General features: G+C 43.4%; 1 protein-coding gene across 4 annotated transcripts in view; it reads left to right on the forward strand.

The window, feature by feature from the left end:
* Window positions 1-18,444, forward strand: part of osbpl3b (oxysterol binding protein-like 3b) — a 307,799-nt gene that overhangs the window by 133,949 nt on the left and 155,406 nt on the right. For all 4 annotated transcript variants that reach the window (XM_085988683.1, XM_085988680.1, XM_085988679.1 and 1 more), the window contains 4 exons: window positions 13,096-13,228; window positions 13,710-13,813; window positions 13,979-14,071; window positions 14,667-14,823. In XM_085988683.1, coding sequence (XP_085844809.1) covers window positions 13,096-13,228; window positions 13,710-13,813; window positions 13,979-14,071; window positions 14,667-14,823 — 487 coding nt within the window. The remainder of the gene's footprint in view (window positions 1-13,095; window positions 13,229-13,709; window positions 13,814-13,978; window positions 14,072-14,666; window positions 14,824-18,444) is intronic.

The following is an 18,444-nucleotide window of genomic DNA, read 5'->3' on the forward strand; positions in this document are numbered from 1 at the left end:
TAGAGGTGCATGTAACAAAGGTAATGCAGTAATCATGGGGTTCTTTCATATAGACTGGGCAAACCAAATTTACATTAATAGTGTAGAGGACGAGTTCATGGAATGCATTCAAGATAGTTTTCTAGATCTGTATGTCGAGGAGCCAATTGGGGAACAGGCTATTTTAAATTGTGCAATGAAACAGGTTAATTAATAGCTTTGTAGTAAAGGAACATCTGGGGAAGAGTGATCATAATATGATAGAATTTTATATTGCGTTTGAGAGTGAATTATTTAAGTCCGAAACTAGGGTCTTAAAATTGAACAAAGCAAACTACGTAGGTATTAGGCGATAGCAAAATACTGCAGATGCTGGAAATCCGAAATAACAGAAAATGCTGGAAAAACTCAGCAGGGCGGGCAATATCCGTGGAGAGAAAAAAGTCAACGTTTCAGGTCAAACCCTTTCTGTTGGGCGAGTTGATCAAGGTAGATTGGGAAACTAGATTAAAAGATATGACGTAGGTAAGCACTGGCGATAAAGAAATAATTCGCAATAATTTATCTTTTTTATTCATTCACGGGATGTGGCCATCGCTGGCAAGGCTAACATTTATTGCCCTCTAGTGACTTGCTATGCCATTTCAGAGGGCAGTTAAGAGTCAACCATATTACTGTGGGTCTGGAGTCACATATATAGACCAAACCAGGTAAAGACGTCAGATTTCCTTCCCTAAAAGACATTAGTGAACCAGTTGGTTTTTATGACAATTCAGTAGTTTCATGGTCACCATTACTGATGCTAGCTTTTTAATTCCAGTTTTATTTAATTAACTAAATTTAAATTCCCCAGCTGTCATGGTGGGATTTGAACTCTTCTCACTGGATTATTAGTTTAGGTCTCTGGATTACTAGTCCAGTAACATTACCACTATGCTACTGTTCCTGCAATTGATAGAGAAGAGAGAAAATGAGGGTAAACTAGCAAGAGACATAAAAGTAGATTCTAAAAGCTTCCATAGATTTGTAAAATGGAAGAGATTAGTGAAAGTAAATGTGGGTCCCTTACAGGCAGAGACAGGAGAAAATATAATGGACAATAAGGTAATGGCAGAGACATTAAACGGATACTTTGTATCTCTTTAAATCATTCTTGATAAGATTACTTAAGCAGTTTAAGTAAAGGGGAAAAGTTAAATTTTTGGGATTCTGTTGGTTTAAGAAGAGTAAAACAAGGTTACACTGCAGTAGGAGTAAATTGGCACAGCAGGCAGTGGAAAACAGTTTTCTAACCAATCAGCAGGGGTGACTCATTTGGCTGTAAACAAACAAACAGTATAAAAAGACCAGTCCTAGTGCGAGCAAGGACTGAGTGCGAGTCATCAAAAAGTGCTGTGAGTTTGGGTAAGTGTGAGTTAGGGTAAGTGGGGTGTTAGGTGCTCTTTTCAAACTTTAACTCTGTAGGTTGTAGTTAATAAGGCCTTTCTGGTGCAGAGTGACTGTTGGTAAACCATTTAACTGGTGTAACTAGAGGGATTGATTTAATTTAAATCCAATTAATTAAAGGGGACACCAGCATCTAAAATCGGGCAGAGGGTGTCCATAACTAACAATAAAAAATTTAATTAATTACATAGAATGGAGCAGGTGATGTGTTACTGTTGCGAGATGTGGGAGCCGGTGAACCCCATTGAGGCTCACGGTGATTACGTCTGTGACAAGTGTCTGCTGCAACAGGAACTCCAGCTCCGTGTTGATGAGCTGGAGTCTGAGCTTCAGACACTGCGACACATCAGGGAGGGGGAGAAGTACCTGGACTCTGTGTATCAGGAGGTGGTCACACCTATGAAGTTAATTAATTCAGATGTAGCCCATGGTCAGGGACAGGACGGTGTGACTACGAGTGAGGCAGGTACGGGGATCCAGGAGGTAGAGCTGGAGGAGCCGCAGCCCTTGTTCTTGTCCAACAGGTTCGAGGTTCTTACTCCCTGTGGGGACAGGAGCAGGGACTGCAGGAAGGATGAGCAACCTGGCCACAACACCGTGGAACGGGGGGCCATTCAAGAGGGGGTAATAAATAGAAATGTTGTAGTGGTAGGGGATAGTATTATTAGGGGGATAGATAGAGTTCTCTGCAGCCAAGAGCGAGAGTCCCGAAGGCTGTGTTGCCTACCCGGTGCCAGGGTTAAGGACATCTCCTCTGGGCTGGAAAGAAACTTGCAGTGGGAGGGGGTGGATCCAGTTGTCGTGGTCCATGTTGGTACAAACGACGTAGATAGGACTAGGAAGCCGGTTCTGTTAAAGGAGTATGAGCAGCTAGGGGTCAAATTAAAAAACAGAACCTCAAGGGTAATAATCTCTGGATTATTACCTGAGCCACGAGCGAATTTGGCTAGGACAAATAAAATTAGAGAGTTAAATGCGTGGCTCAAAGACTGGTGTGGGAGAAATGGGTTTTGCTTCCTGGGACACTGGCACCAGTACTGGGGCAGGAGGGAGCTGTTCCGTTGGGATGGGCTTCACTTGGCCAGTGCTGGGACTAGAGTCCTGGCGAATCATATAACTAGGGCTGTAGAGAGGGCTTTAAACAAACTAGTGGGGGGGAGGTTCCTAGAGAGCAAATAATAAAAATGACAACAGAGAAGGTCATAGACTTAGGTAGCAGTGGGGAAATTAAAAACCAGAGCGTGTCAGGAAGGGGCAGAAGATATGGAGTAAAAGGTAAAGTAATAAAAAGGGCAAAAGCAGGAACTAAGTGTCACAAAACATATTTGAAAGTTCTCTATCTGAATGCACGTAGCATTCGTAACAAAATAGACGAGTTAATGGCACAAATAACTACATATGGGTATGATCTTGTGGCCATTACAGAAACATGGCTGCAGGGTGACAATGCCTGGGAATTAAACATACCAGGTTATTTAACGATCAGGAAGGACAGGCAGGCAGGAAGGAAGGGGAGGTGGGGTGGCTATGTTAATAAAGGAAGGAATCACTGTAATACAGAGAAATGATATTGGGTCAAAAGATCAGGATAATGAAACAGTTTGGGTGGCGGTAAGGAACAATAAGGGGAAAAAAACACTAGTGGGCGTAGTCTATAGGCCTCCGAACAGTGGCAACTCTGTTGGACGGAGTATCAATCAGGAAATAGTTGAGGCTTGTAATAAGGGAACATCTATAATTATCGGGGATTTTAACTATCATATTAATTGGACAAATCAAATTGGACAGGGCTGCCTTGAGGATGAGTTCATTGAGTGTATTAGGGATGAGTTTCTTGAGCAGTATGTAACTGAACCGACCAGGGGGCAAGCAACCTTAGATCTGGTCCTGTGTAACGAGACAGGATTAATTAAAAATGTCCTAGTAAAGGATCCCCTTGGAATGAGTGACCATAACATGGTTGAATTCCATATTCAATTAGAGGGTGAGAAGGTTGGATCTCAAACAAGCGTGCTAAGCTTGAATAAAGGCGACTATGAAGGTATGAGAGTGGAATTGAGTAGAGTGGATTGGGAAAATAGATTAAAGGGTAAGACGATACATGATCAGTGGTGTACATTTAAGGAGTTATTTTACAACTTCCAAAAAATATATATTCCACTGAGAAGAAAAGGGTGTAAAAGAAAAGACAGCCATCCGTGGCTAAGTAAAGAAATTAAGGAGAGTATTCGACTAAAAACAAGAGCATATAAGGTAGCCAAATCTAGTGGGAGGATAAGAACATAAGAAATAGGAGCAGGAGTAGGCCAATCGGCCCCTCGAGCCTGCTCCGCCATTCAATAAGATCATGGCTGATCTGATCCTAACCGCCAATCCACTATCACAGAACCATCTCCTGAATCTAACAGAATTAGACACACTAAATAGGAGCAGACACACGAAATAGGAGCAGGATCAGGCTACACGGCCCCTGGGCCCGCTCCGCTACCCACAGGGCCATGACCGATCCGAACCTAGACTCATGTCCCAATTCCTGCCCGCTCCCCGTAACCCTTAATTCCCTTTACTTCTAGGAAACAGTATTTCTGTTTTAAATTTATGTAATGATGTAGCTTCTACAGCTTTTTGGGGCAGCATATTCCATGGACCTACCACGCTCTGAGTGAAGTAGTTCCTCCTCATCTCAGTTTTGAAAGAGCAGCCCCTTATTCTAAGACTATGCCCCCTAGTTCTAGTTTCACCCATCATCGGGAACATCTTCCCCGCATCCACCCGATCCAACCCCTTCACAATCTTATACGTTTCAATAAGATTGCCTCTCATTCTTCTGAACTCCAATGAGTAGAGTCCCAATCTACTCAACCTCTCCTCATATGTCCATCCCCTCATCCCCGGGATTAACCGAGTGAACCTTCTTTGTACTGACTCGAGAGCAAGTATGTCCTTTCTTAACTATGGACACCAAAACTGTACGCAGTATTCCAGGTGCGGTCTCACCAATACCTTGTACAACTGAAGCAATACCTCCCTATTTTTATATTCTATCCCCCTAGCAATGAAAGCCAACATTCCATTGGCCTTCTTAATCACTTGCTGCACCTGCATACTAACCTTTTGAGTTTCGTGCACCAGGACCCCCAGATCCCTTTGTACTTCAGTACTTTTCAGTTTCTTGCCATTAAGATAATAACTTGCTCTACGATTTTTCCTGCCAAAGTGCATAACCTCACACTTTCCAGTGTTGTATTACATCTGCCAAATCTCTGCCCACTTACTTAGCCTGTCTATGTTCCCTTGCAGGTTTTTTATGGCCTCCTCACTCACTACTTTCCCTCCCATCTTAGTATCATCTGCAAACTTTGATATGTTACACTCGGTCCCCTCCTCCAAATCGTTAATATAGATTGTAAATTGTTGGGGACCCAGCACTGACCCCTGCGGAACACCACTAGTTACTGATTGCCAGTCTGAGAATGAACCATTTATCCCAACTCTCTGCCTTCTGTTAGATAGCCAATCCTCTATCCATGCCAGAATATTACCCCCAATCCCGTGATTTTTTATCTTAAGCAATAATCTTTTGTGTGGCACCTTGTCAAATGCCTTTTGGAAGTCTAAATACACTACGTCCACTGGTTCCCCTTTATCCACCCTATACGTTACTTCCTCAAAGAACTCCAGCAAATTTGTCAAACATGACTTCCCCTTCATAAAACCATGCTGACTTTGTCCTATTAAATTAGGATTATCCAAATGCCCTGTTACTGTCTCCTTAATAATGGACTCCAAAATTTTACCTACCACAGATGTTAGGCTAACCGGCCTATAGTTTCCAGCCTTCTGTCTACTGCCCTTTTTAAATAAGGGTGTTACTTTCGCAGTTTTCCAGTCTGCCGGGACCTTTGCTGAGTCCAGGGAGTTTTGGAAAATTATTACCAATGCATCCACAATCCCTACCGCCACTTCCCTCAAGACCCTAGGATGTAAGCCATCAGGTCCAGGTGATTTATGCGCCTTGAGTCCCATTATTTTACCGAGTACCACTTCCTTAGTGATTTTGATCGTGTTTAGCTCCTCCCCCCCCTTTAGCCCCCTGTTTGTCCAGTGTTGGGATATTCTTAGTGTCCTCTACTGTAAAGACTGATACAAAATATTCATTCAGTGTTTTTGCCATCTCCATATTTCCCACCATTAATTTCCCGGTCTCACCTTCTAAGGGAGCAACATTTACTTTTGCCACCCTTTTTCTTTTTATATAACTATAAAAACTCTTACTATCTGTTTTTATATTTTTTGCTAATTTACTTTCATAATCTATCTTCCCTTTCTTAATCAATCTTTTTGTTATTTTTTGCTCTCTTTTAAAGTTTTCCCAATCCTCTATTGGTTGCCCCCTGGTCGGTAACTGAACCGACCAGGGGGCAAGCAACCTTAGGTCTGGTCCTGTGTAACGAGACAGGATTAATTAAAAATGTCCTAGTAAAGGATCCCCTTGGAATGAGTGACCATAACATGGTTGAATTCCATATTCAATTAGAGGGTGAGAAGGTTGGATCTCAAACAAGCGCGCTAAGCTTGAATAAAGGAGACTATGAAGGTATGAGAGCGGAATTGAGTAGAGTGGATTGGGAAAATAGATTAAAGGGTAAGATGATACATGATCAGTGGTGTACATTTAAGGAGTTATTTTACAACTTCCAAAAAAATATATATTCCACTGAGAAGAAAAGGGTGTAAAAGAAAAGACAGCCAGCCGTGGCTAAGTAAAGAAATTAAGGATAGTATTCGACTAAAAACAAGGGCATATAAGGTAGCCAAATCTAGTGTGAGGATAGAGGATTGGGAAAACTTTAAAAGACAGCAAAAAATAACAAAAAGGTTGATTAAGAAAGGGAAGATAGATTATGAAAGTAAATTAGCAAAAAATATAAAAACAGATAGTAAGAGTTATTATAGTTATATAAAAAGAAAAAGGGTGGCTAAAGTAAATGTTGGTCCCTTAGAAGATGAGACCGGGAAATTAATGGTGGGAAATATGGAGATGGCAAAAACACTGAATGAATATTTTACATCAGTCTTTACAGTAGAAGACACTAAGAATATCCCAACACTCGACAAACAGGGGGCTAAAGGGGGGGGAGGAGCTAAACACGATCAAAATCACTAAGGAAGTGGTACTCGGTAAAATAATGGGACTCAAGGCGGATAAATCACCTGGACCTGATGGCTTACATCCTAGGGTCTTGAGGGAAGTGGCGGCAGGGATTGTGGATGCATTAGTAATTTTCCTAAACTCCCTGGACTCAGCAAAGGTCCCGGCAGACTGGAAAACTGCGAATGTAACACCCTTATTTAAAAAGGGCAGTAGACAGAAGGCTGGAAACTATAGACCGGTTAGCCTAACATCTGTGGTAGGTAAAATTTTGGAGTCCATTATTAAGGAGACAGTAACAGGACATTTGGATAATCCTAATTTAATAGGACAAAGTCAGCATGGTTTTTTGAAGGGGAAGTCATGTTTGACAAATTTGCTGGAGTTCTTTGAGGAAGTAACATATAGGGTGGATAAAGGGGAACCAGCGGACATAGTATATTTAGACTTCCAAAAGGCATTTGACAAGGTGCCACACAAGATTATTGCTTCAGATAAAAAATCATGGGATTGGGGGTAATATTCTGGCATGGATAGAGGATTGGCTATCTAACAGAAGGCAGAGAGTTGGGATAAATGGTTCATTCTCAGACTGGCAATCAGTAACTAGTGGTGTTCCGCAGGGGTCAGTGCTGGGTCCCCAACTCTTTACAATCTATATTAACGATTTGGAGGAGGGGACCGAGTGTAACATATCAAAGTTTGCAGATGATACTAAGATGGGAGGGAAAGTAGTGAGTGAGGAGGACATAAAAAACCTGCAAGGGGACATAGACAGGCTAAGTAAGTGGGCAGAGATTTGGCAGATGTAATACAATACTGGAAAGTGTGAGGTTATGCACTTTGGCAGGAAAAATCGTAGAGCAAGTTATTATCTTAATGGCAAGAAACTGGAAAGTACTGAAGTACAAAGGGATCTGGGGGTCCTGGTGCACGAAACTCAAAAGGTTAGTATGCAGGTGCAGCAAGTGATTAAGAAGGCCAATGGAATGTTGGCTTTCATTGCTAGGGGGATAGAATATAAAAATAGGGAGGTATTGCTTCAGTTGTACAAGGTATTGGTGAGACCGCACCTGGAATACTGCGTACAGTTTTGGTGTCCATAGTTAAGAAAAGACATACTTGCTCTCGAGTCAGTACAAAGAAGGTTCACTCGGTTAATCCCGGGGATGAGGGGATGGACATATGAGGAGAGGTTGAGTAGATTGGGACTCTACTCATTGGAGTTCAGAAGAATGAGAGGCAATCTTATTGAAACATATAAGATTGTGAAGGGGCTTGATCGGGTGGATGCGGGGAGGATGTTCCCGATGATGGGTGAAACTAGAACTAGGGGGCATAGTCTTAGAATAAGGGGCTGCTCTTTCAAAACTGAGATGAGGAGGAACTACTTCACTCAGAGGGTGGTAGGTCCATGGAATATGCTGCCCCAAAAAGCTGTAGAAGCTACATCATTACATAAATTTAAAACAGAAATAGAGTTTCCTAGAAGTAAAGGGAATTCAGGGTTACGGGGAGCGGGCAGGAATTTGGACATGAGTCTAGGTTCGGATCGGACATGGCCCTGTGGGTAGCGGAGCGGGCCCAGGGGCCGTGTAGCCTGATCCTGCTCCTATTTCGTGTGTCTAATTCTGTTAGATTCAGGAGATGGTTCTGTGATAGTAGATTGGTGGTTAGGATCAGATCAGCCATGATCTTATTGAATGGCGGAGCTGGCTCGAGGGGCCGATTGGCCTACTCCTGCTCCTATTTCTTATGTTCTTATTACAAAACATTCCGGAAATGGTGGGGAATCAAGGGTCTAGTGAGAATGAGGAATGTAAAGAAATTAGTATTCGTTAAGAAATAGCACTGGAGAAATTAATGGGTCTAAAAGCTGACAAATCCCCTGGACCTGATGGCCAACATTTCTAGGGTTTTAAGAGGTGGCTGCAGAGATAGTGGATGCATTGGTTTTGATCTTCTAGAATTTCCTAACTTTAGAATGGTTGCCGCGGATTGGAATGTAGCAAAGGAACCCTGTTATTCAAGAAAGCTGACTCCGTACTTCAATGGCTGGTAAAAGCGGACGGTATGAAAAACCGTGGTTCCACCTGATCCGGTCAATTTCCCAACAGATGGGTTAGGCTAAAATTACCCCCACATTGCCCATGTTTCCTGATGATATTGGAGAGAGTACATAAATTAAGGGGAAAGGGCCAACAATGGACCGTGGGGTACATCAGAGATAATTATGCAGGCACAGAAAGAGAAATAAATTGGAGGACAAGTCATTGGAGGCTATTGTGTGTCTATGATGCAACAAAGGGAATGAAAACACAAAAGAGCAGTGAAAATAGGTGCTTTCAGTAGGATCTAATGTCTGTCAAACAAATCTGCTAGTTAACAGCTGTCCACTTAGAGACTGCTGAGGATCTGACTCGATTCTTAATGTTCCTCTTGATATTGTTTTGGTAAGAAGCACAGAATTTACTGCAATTCCTTGCAGCCTTCAGCAGTTACTGAATTTTTACCAATAACATTTCTTCACAAGACAACCATCTGCTGACTGCTCAGTCTTTCATCTTTTATCATTCCCCAAAAAGTTGGGAAATTAATTTGCCATAATTTCATTAAAAAATGACACATGAAAGAGGAGATGCTAGTAATAACATTTGCAATCTAGACAGGCTGTCAAATTGAAACATTCTTGCAGTCTGAGCCAAATTTACTTTGGTTTTATTCCAGACTGTAGACAAAGATATGCCTACCTAATTCTTGGTTTATCTTGTCTTCTCTCACTTCAGTCTTGGTAGTGTCCTGCAATATGGACCTTGGCTCTTCACCTAGGCTTCTCAATACAAAACATTCTACTCTCCTTCAGTACTGTAAGATTTATTATTCTGCAGACAATCCACTAATACAGCAATCTCCCTTGAGAAGTGGGGCTGGGGAGGGGGAAAGTAGGCTTTTCATCACTAGCACTCTAGTTGAATATTTTTAGATGCATTCCTCCAAAAGGATACCTTCAGAATATTAAATGAAAACATCTAAGGCAGCAGGTTCCACAGGAAGTGTTAAAATATGAAACATTAGCAAGGAGAATTTTGGTCAGCCCCGAGGCCAAATTCAGTTTTCAAACAAAGTGGAAAATATTTCGGACATAATTTTATGGGCCTGCTGCTGCTTCAACAGCAACAACTTGTATGTATATAGTGCCTTCACAGAAGTGTTATCAAACAAAATTTGACACCGAGCCACATAATGAGATATTGGGGCAGATCAAAAGCTTGATCAAAGAGGTAGGTTTTAAGGAGGAAAGAGAGGTTTAGGGAGGGAATTCTAGAGCTTGGGGGCCTTGGCAGCTGAAGGCACGGTCTTCAATGGGGATGCGCAAGAGGCCAGAATTGGAGGAATGCAAAGATTGCGGTGGGTTGTTCGGCTGGAGGTGGTTAGAGATAGGGAGGGGGCGAGGCCATGGAGTGATTTGAAACCAGGATGAGAATTTTAAAATCGAGGCATTGCTGGACCGGGAGCCAATGTAGGTCAGCATGCACAGGGGTGATGGGTGAATGAGACTTTGGTGCGAGTTAGGACACGGGCAGCAGATTATTGAATGAGCTTAAATTTATGTACGGTGGAAGATGGCTAGGAGAGCATTTGAATAGTCACGTCTAGAGGTAACAATGGAATGGATGAGGGTTTCAGCAGCAGATGAGCTGAGGCACGGGTGGCATCGGCTGATATGGAGGTGGAAGTAGGGGGTCTTGGTGATGGAGCGGATATGTGATTGGAAGGCAATGGGTCAAATACGACACCAAGGTTGCAAATGATCTGGTTCAGCCTCACAGTTGTCGGGGAGAGGGATGGAGTCGGTGGCAAGGGAACACAATGGCTTCAGTCTTCCCAATATTTAGTTGGAGGAAATTTCTGCTCACCCAATACTTGATATCGGACAAGCAATGTGACAAATCAGGAACAGTGGAGGGTTCGACAGAGGTGATGGTGAGGTAGAGCTGGGTGTTGTTAGCGTACATGTGGAACCTAACGTGCTTTTGGATAATGTCACCAAGAGAAGCATGTAGATGAGAAATGGGATGGGGCGAAGGATAGATCCTCGGGGGACTCCAGAGGTAACGGTGTTGGATTGGGAAGAGAAGCCATTGCAGGTGATTCTCAGGTCGAGAAGGGTGAGGAAGGATAGTTTACCACAGTTACTGTCATATAGGATGTAATTTGTGACTCTTGATTATGACCATTTCAGTACTCTGGCAGGGGTGGAAACCTGATGGGAGAGATTCAAACGTGGAAAGATGGGCATGGATTTGAGGCGACAACATGTTCAAGGACTTTGGAGAGGAAAGGGAGGTTGGACATGGGACGGAAGTTTGTAAGGGCCGAGGGTCAAGGGTGGGTTTTATGAGGAGGCGGTGATGACGGCAGATTGCAAGGGGAGTTGAACACCACCTGAGGGAGAATCATTAATAATATTAGCTTACATGGGGGACAGAGGAAGAGAAGTTGGGTGGTCAGCAGTTTGGTGGGTCTAGGGTCAAAGGAGCAGGAGGGGAGTCTCGTGGACAAGATGAGATCGGAGAGGGAATGAGGGGAGAAAGAGGAGAGTTCAGGGCTAGGGCGGGGGGGAACCTTAGGGTGAATTTGACTGGATGGGCTAGAGGAAGGTAGGGAAGTAACAGGCAGTTGAACGTATGATTTCAATCTTAATGAGGAAGAAGCCCGCACTCGCCCCGCGCGCTCCCCGCACTCGCCCCGATGGTGGAGGAGGCAGGGAGAGGCGTTTAAGGAGATGGTTTGTTGTGAAGAGAACCCGGAGGGGTTATCTTTGGATTCCAGGATGATCCTAGAATAGTGAGCAGTTTTGGCAGAGGAGCACAGGACCCAAGTGGTCCAGCTGTATCTGGCGATAAATGGCTAAACTAGTTGCCTGCCATAAACATTCAAGTCTGCGCCCCTTGGACTTAAGGGAGTGGATATGAGGCTGCACCAGGGGGAACGACCAGGGTGAGAGAGTAATGGTTTTAATGGGGAAAAGGCCATCAAAGGTGGAGGTGATGGTGCGATTGAGTATATCAGTAGCTGTGGAAATGTTTTTGTGAATGGAGGGCCAAAGGCTAGACGGTTCGGAATTTGAGTGTAGTTGCAATTTACTTGGGAGAGAGTTTTTTCTAGGGGTGGACACAGATGGAAGTGGGGTTGATAGGGGAATGTGGGTGGAAAACGATACAAGGAAGTGATCAGAGATGGGAATAGAGAGGCCATGTGAGATGGCAAAGTCGAGTGTGTGGCTGTGAATATGGGTAGGGGAGTTTATATGGAAGGAGAGATTATGGGAGGATAGGAGGACAGTGAACTCTGAGGAGAGAGAGCATAATCAGTTGAAATAGAGGTTGAAATCTCAGATGATAAGTCGCTCGGTATAGAGTTTGAAAGAGGAAAGCGATACCTCGGTGAGAAACTTGGCGTGGTACTTAGTGGGCGGCAGAGAACGAGGATTTTAAGTGAAGCGAGAGGGGTAGAGCAAAGTGAGGTGCTCAAAGGAGGGTGCCAGAGGAGTAGGGGGACAGGCCAAGATGTGATTTTGTGGTAAGAGCCACACCACCACTGCAGCAGTTTGGGTGGGGCAAGTGGTGGAAGGTATAGCCAGGAGGGGTCCTTCGTGTCTCCACAAATATAGACAAATACTGAAGGTGTGCCACAGTAGCTGTACTTGAGAAAGGATTGGTTCAATTTCTAGCCCAGAGCATTGGATGTATTTTTCCATTACACTTCTAGACAATGTTGTGTGCAGCAATGAGGTGCTCCATCCAAAGGGAGAAAAGAAGAGTGCTATAATGCTGAGTTCTTCTTCTGTTAGCTGATCACAGATTAGATGGCAAAATCTGTGACTAATCTCTGTCAGCCATGCAAAGAAAATATGGTAACAGCGGTAAAATTTGAAGGTAGAAAAAAATGATGCATATCAGCAGCAGCACATTGCTTGGTATTGCTAAATGCTAGGATGAAGGATGAGCTCCAGATTTCAGTAATCTCACCAGGAGACATCAAGGAGAATGTAGATGCTCCAAGAAGGGAGAAGTCTGAGGGAGAGTAATGCAAGATTGCTCCTGTACACAAGCTATTGGCCAGTTTCAGGAAAATATCAGGAACATTGAAGTAAAGTCGAACCAAAATAACTTATGAAAACCGTACTTCAATTTTCAAATACTGTACTTACAAGCTTAATCTTTTTTTTTTTTAAAAACTTCATTCCTGACCAATGTTGATTCTTTGGGAATACTTTCTGACATTTTGCATATGGCAAATCTAATGTGGTTTTGTATGTGCCTTTCAAAAAAATTGCACATGCTTTATAACGTGTATATATGTAAATATAACCCTTGAAAATGCAAGCCAAAAGTTTTGTGCACGAGCTGTAATATAGTTGTAATCCTGTGAACTATCCCATTGCTGTACTGTACTAATAGCAAAAAATCACAGATCTTCATTTTCAAAGCTGTAGTGAATTTTGATTTTTCCAGTTGCAGAGAGGCAGTCTATCCAAACAGATGTCATTCCAAACTAGCCCGGGTTTTCCCCTCACTTATTCCAGCAGCCAGTCAAAGGTGGCAGCATGGCTGCAAAGTTCCGAAGATATAGATAAATGTTCAAAAGGTGAGAATACTTTTACTTTTAGGGAATACAATAGTTGGTCAAAAAACTTTAGCAAGAATAAAATGGCCAATTATCTTCACTAAATTGCAGTACTTTCTACAGATTTTTGTTTAAGACTACCTTTCTCTTCTGTCCCTGTCCCCATCACTGTGTACACACGTGCATAGATTGTGCTTGTGCCAGTGGAGTGTGTTGCAGCACTATCCTTTAACTTCTGGGACCAACCTTTGAATACAGATTGAAATGTGTTTGGGTAGTCATAACATCGTTTCTCGTGGACATGAATTCATAACACAAAACTCCTGATCTATTATGCCTAGAAGTAATGTTTTGCTCCTATGGTCTTTTGCATGTGATCCATAAAGTGTGTTGATGTTTATTTTTGTTTTGCATGTTGTGTTGCACATGGGTTTGAGAATCTAAATGTGTATTGCCGTCTTTTGACGCAAGCTTTATTCTGATGAAGTTTATTTTTTTCTAGATCTTTCTCAATGTCATTCCAGTTTAACAGAATTGGCACAGCTTTTACAAAGCATGGAGGTTATTCATAGGACATACTCGGCACCAGCTATAAATGCTATGCAGGTATAACAGTCAAATGTAGTTGTTCACCTTGGTATAAGCTGAAGCAAAAATAAGTGACATTGCTTTTCCTTTCAGGGTGTGAACTAGAAATTCCAATAAAATATACTCTCCCATTTGAAGAGGATTGTTTTCGAATAAAATTGCTCTTTTTCTCCTTTGGTAAAGGGATATGTCTTTGAAAGTCCCAAAAAGGAAAAACGTGTTCAGAGAAGGTGGCGCACCAAAAGTTTTGGCAAAGATGCTAAATCAACACTACAGGTGATGCTACTTTAAAATGGAGGCTGTGTTTACAGCATTATTTTTGTAATTTCAAACATTATACCAATGTGATCATTTTGAAGGGTAGTTCTAGTCATTACCAGCAGTTATCAATCTTGGAAAAGATTTAGCAGTGACTAATTATCAAATAATTCACATCAATCTATATGCCTCTATGTTGGATTAATTATGTTCACATTTTAACTTTCTCCCCCTCTTTTTCTCCACCCCCCCCCCCCCCCCCCCCCCCAAACACGCAGTTGTCTTTCAAAACTATGATCTGGCATTGCTGCATAGAACTTCCTTGTGTGTTGTTACTGCCCCAGTTCTCTAGCCCAATGTTAAACCAATTCTAATTGTTAGCAATGTTGGCTGAGATTTAACTTGGTTATATATTATAGTTAGTAATCCCTAGCTCAAGTACAGATCAAATGGTCACAGATTATTAATACGTAATAAAAAAAAAGTGTGCTCTTTGGAAATTCAGTTCTGCTTAGCTGATGCACTCATAGCTTTTCCATCAGAACTTTTTTTTTTAAAGTTCTGTTAAGCCAAAATGCATTGTGAGGAGTAATGACTTTTTCATTTTGTTTAGGTTCCTTGCATCTCTGCCAGCCCAATGCGACTGCATGCATCAAACCCTAACCTGTCTGAGGTATTTCATGCAGAAACAAAACATTTTTCAGATGGTTCAAACCTATCTTCAGATTATTCAAAACTGCAAGAGGATTTCTGCCACATTGCCCAAGAAGGTAGTAATGGCTTTCTTCATTTACAAAATAGTAAAATGTAGGAAATATTTTTGTACATACTGTACTTTGGATCACCGGCACCACCAAAAAAAAAAGCATTGTTTTAATATATTGGCAAGACACTGCCCTGATTTGTTGTACATTTTGCCAAATTACATTATATCCTGCAGAAATAAAAGTCAATGCTACATTTCTGGTAAACTTACTCCATGATGTTATGAATATTTGTTTTTCAAAAATAAGATTCAATCGAAGAGCCAGTATTACCCAGATGGAGCAATGGCTTAGAGCTAACCTCAGACCAGATTAAATCAGATGCTCATTACTGGAACACTTAGTTGGTTTTATAAGTGCCAGACATCTTCATTGCAAAATGGGAGGAAGGGTGAGGAGAATGATGGACAAAATGATAATACAGTAGCATATGAGTTGGATCAGTTTTGAGACAGTGTATTGATTGACTAGCTGAATGCTGTTCTCAATTTCATTTAGATATTCTTACAAAATGCTGAAGTGTATGACGGGGTGTCAACTAATTGTTGCCTACAGTATAAGTAGTCCTGTGCTACTGTCTAAGCCCTGATAAATTTTAAGAGAGACATAACTGTTGTGTATGTACCTTTTGAGGGAATAACTGGTCTTAGACTGCAGTACCGGCAGTGACCACCCCTGTATAAAAGGCCCTAGCAGGCTTCTGTAGTTTCAGTTTCAAGCTGCCTCTTGTTCAGTAAAGTACCTGTTAAACTGTTCTCCCGAAGTCCGTGTATTATTGAGGCGCGGACTTTACAGTGTCGACGAGTAAGTTCGAACTCACCTGCAGTGTGGCATCATCTCACGGGGATCTCGCCTGAAAGGAAGGTCCTGGGAGGTCGTAGTCTGAGCAACGGGCGTCGACCGAGGGCAACCGCCCAAAGAATCCATCGGTGTTTGGAGAATTGCGGGAGAGACTGTGGTTCCAGCGAATCGTGCTGGTAGCAGGTCGCGCGCTGACCCTTCCGGACTGCGGCGGGCTCAAGCTCGATCGAGCGGCTCTACAAATCGGGCTGCGCAGCATCGCCGGGAAAAGAAAACGAGAGGGTGAAGCGCACAGGGCGCGGTCGGTGCTCGAGAACAGGACAGCGGAGAGAAACCAAACGGGGGGGGGGGGGGGAAGGAAAGCGAGACGTGCCGAAGCTGCGGGTCGCCGCCATTACCCTGTAGAATGCTAGGAGCAGCGTGGCAGTAAGGGGAAGAAGCAAAAGCGCGGGAGGCGCCATTTTATCCCGTTGGGGAAGAAGCAAAAGCGCGGGAGGCGCCATTTTATTCCATTGGGGAAGAAGCAAAAGCGCGGGAGGCGCCATATTAAATCGCCCAAGATGCCGAAAAGTGGCAGTATCACTGCTTTCGACAACGAGGTAGAAGACTGGACCACGTATGTGGAAAGAATTGAAGTGTACTGCAAGGCAAATGAGGTGGCTGATGGAAAGAGGGCGTCGGTATTATTAAATCTGATGGGTGCGAGTACGTACGGCCTATTGCGGAATTTAATTACCCCAGCTAAACCAATGGAGAAAAGTTTTGAGGAGATTGTTCATATCTTACAGGAACACCTAAGTCCTATACCACTGCTGATAGCAGAAAGATTCAAGTTCCATAAAAGAAACCAGCACAAAGATGAGAGCAATGCTGACTATCTTACGGAACTACGCAAGTTATCGAAGCACTGCCAGTTCGGAGCAGGACTGGCAGACACCTTACGGGATAAGTTTGTCTGCGGGCTCCAGAGTGAAGGAACCCAGAAACGGCTACTTTCAAAAAAGGACCTGACGCTAGAACAGGCTTTCAGCGTGGCAGTATCCTACGAAGCAGCAGCACGGGGAGCTGCAGAAATACAACAGAAACCACAAGAATACAGCGCTAAGGAAATGGCGTATGGAGCCGAAAAGTGCTATCGCTGCGGCAGAACAACCCATGAGCAGAAGGACTGCTGGTTTAAAGACAAAATATGCGGAAAATGGGACATATAGCAAGAGTCTGCAGGTCGGGAAAGAAGACCAACATGACAAGAACTACTAAGGAACAGTACAGGAAAGTAAAGAAACTGACAGATAGCAGTTCCGAAGATCAGGAGACTGATAAGGATTCTGGGAGCAGGCGACTAAGTTGTTTAAAATTACACAACGTGATCGCAAAAGAAGATCACCGAACCATTTGGGTCACCCTCATGATAGCAGGGTCCCCAGTGAAGATGGAATTGGACACAGGATCAGCCCTAACTGTCATGAATCGACGAGACTATGAGCGGCTATTCTCACACATACCCTTAAAGGACACGTCCATTGTATTGAAGACATACATGGGGCAAAAGGTCTACCCCAGAGGAAAAATAAGGGTGCCAGTTGAATATAACGGAAAGGCAACACAGAAACTATACATGTATATACTACGAGATGGAGGACCACCATTATTGGGACGTGAATGGATCCGAAAACTACAATTGGATTGGCATTCCATTCTGGCACTAACTGTGACTGACAAAAAAGATGATGACGTCGCACCTGGACGTCTGTCACAAATTCTATCTGACGCGGAAGAGGTGTTCCAACAAGGACTTGGGACTCTAGGCAACCATAAAGATTGAGGATAACGCAACCCCAAAATTTTTCAAGGCCAGACCGGTGCCATACGCGATACACCCAGCTGTGGAAGCTGAACTGGAGAGTCTGGAGCGTTCGGGGGTGCTGTCTAAGGTGGACTGGAGCGAGTGAGCCACACCCATCGTTCCCGTAATGAAGAAAGCATTGAGCAGCACACCTGGGGAGCCAAGGAAGGTTCGCATCCGTGGGGACTTCAAGGTGACTGTGAACCCAGTCCTGCACACAGTACAGTATCCGCTTCTGCGGAAAGAAGATATTTTCGCCTCACTATCTGGAGGGAAACGTTTTACAAAGATTGACCTGGCTCAAGCGTATCTACAAATGGAGGTGGAAGAAGCATCTAGGAAATACCTCACGATAAACACTCACAACGGCCTTTACCAGTACAATCGACTGGTATTTGGGGGTAGCATCGGCCCCGGCTATGTGGCAGAGGGCAATGGAACAAGTCCTGCAAGGGATCCCGGGGACCCAGTGATATTTGGACGACATTCTGGTTACGGGCGAAAATGACAATGAACACCTTGCCAACCTGGAACAGGTGCTCACGAGATTGTAGGAATATGGGCTACGAGCCGACCGTCCCAAATGCGAGTTCTTCAGGAGACAAATCTCATATTGTGGCCACATGATTGAGGAAGGGTTGCATAAGTCGCCGGACAAGATTGAGGCTGTAGTCAAGGCTCCAGCACCAGAAAATGTGTCGCAACTGAGGTCGTTCCTTGGGTTGGTGAACTACTACCATAAGTTCTTGCCGAATTTATCTACAATTCTGCACCCACTGAACACCCTCCTTCAAACTGGTGTAACATGGAAATGGAGTGATGAGTGTAAGCGTGCCTTTCAGGAATGTAAATGCCAAATCACTTCAAAAGAAGTATTGGCCCACTACAACCCAACACTACCGATTCGGTTGGCATGTGATGCGTCACCTTACGGCATTGGAGCGGTGCTGTCACACAAATTCCGTGACGGTTCAGAGAGG

The sequence above is a fragment of the Somniosus microcephalus genome, chromosome 5, assembly GCF_052327205.1.
Source record: "Somniosus microcephalus isolate GS21.2 chromosome 5, FLI_Smic_1.0, whole genome shotgun sequence".
In the NCBI taxonomy this organism is placed as follows: Eukaryota; Metazoa; Chordata; class Chondrichthyes; order Squaliformes; family Somniosidae; genus Somniosus; species Somniosus microcephalus.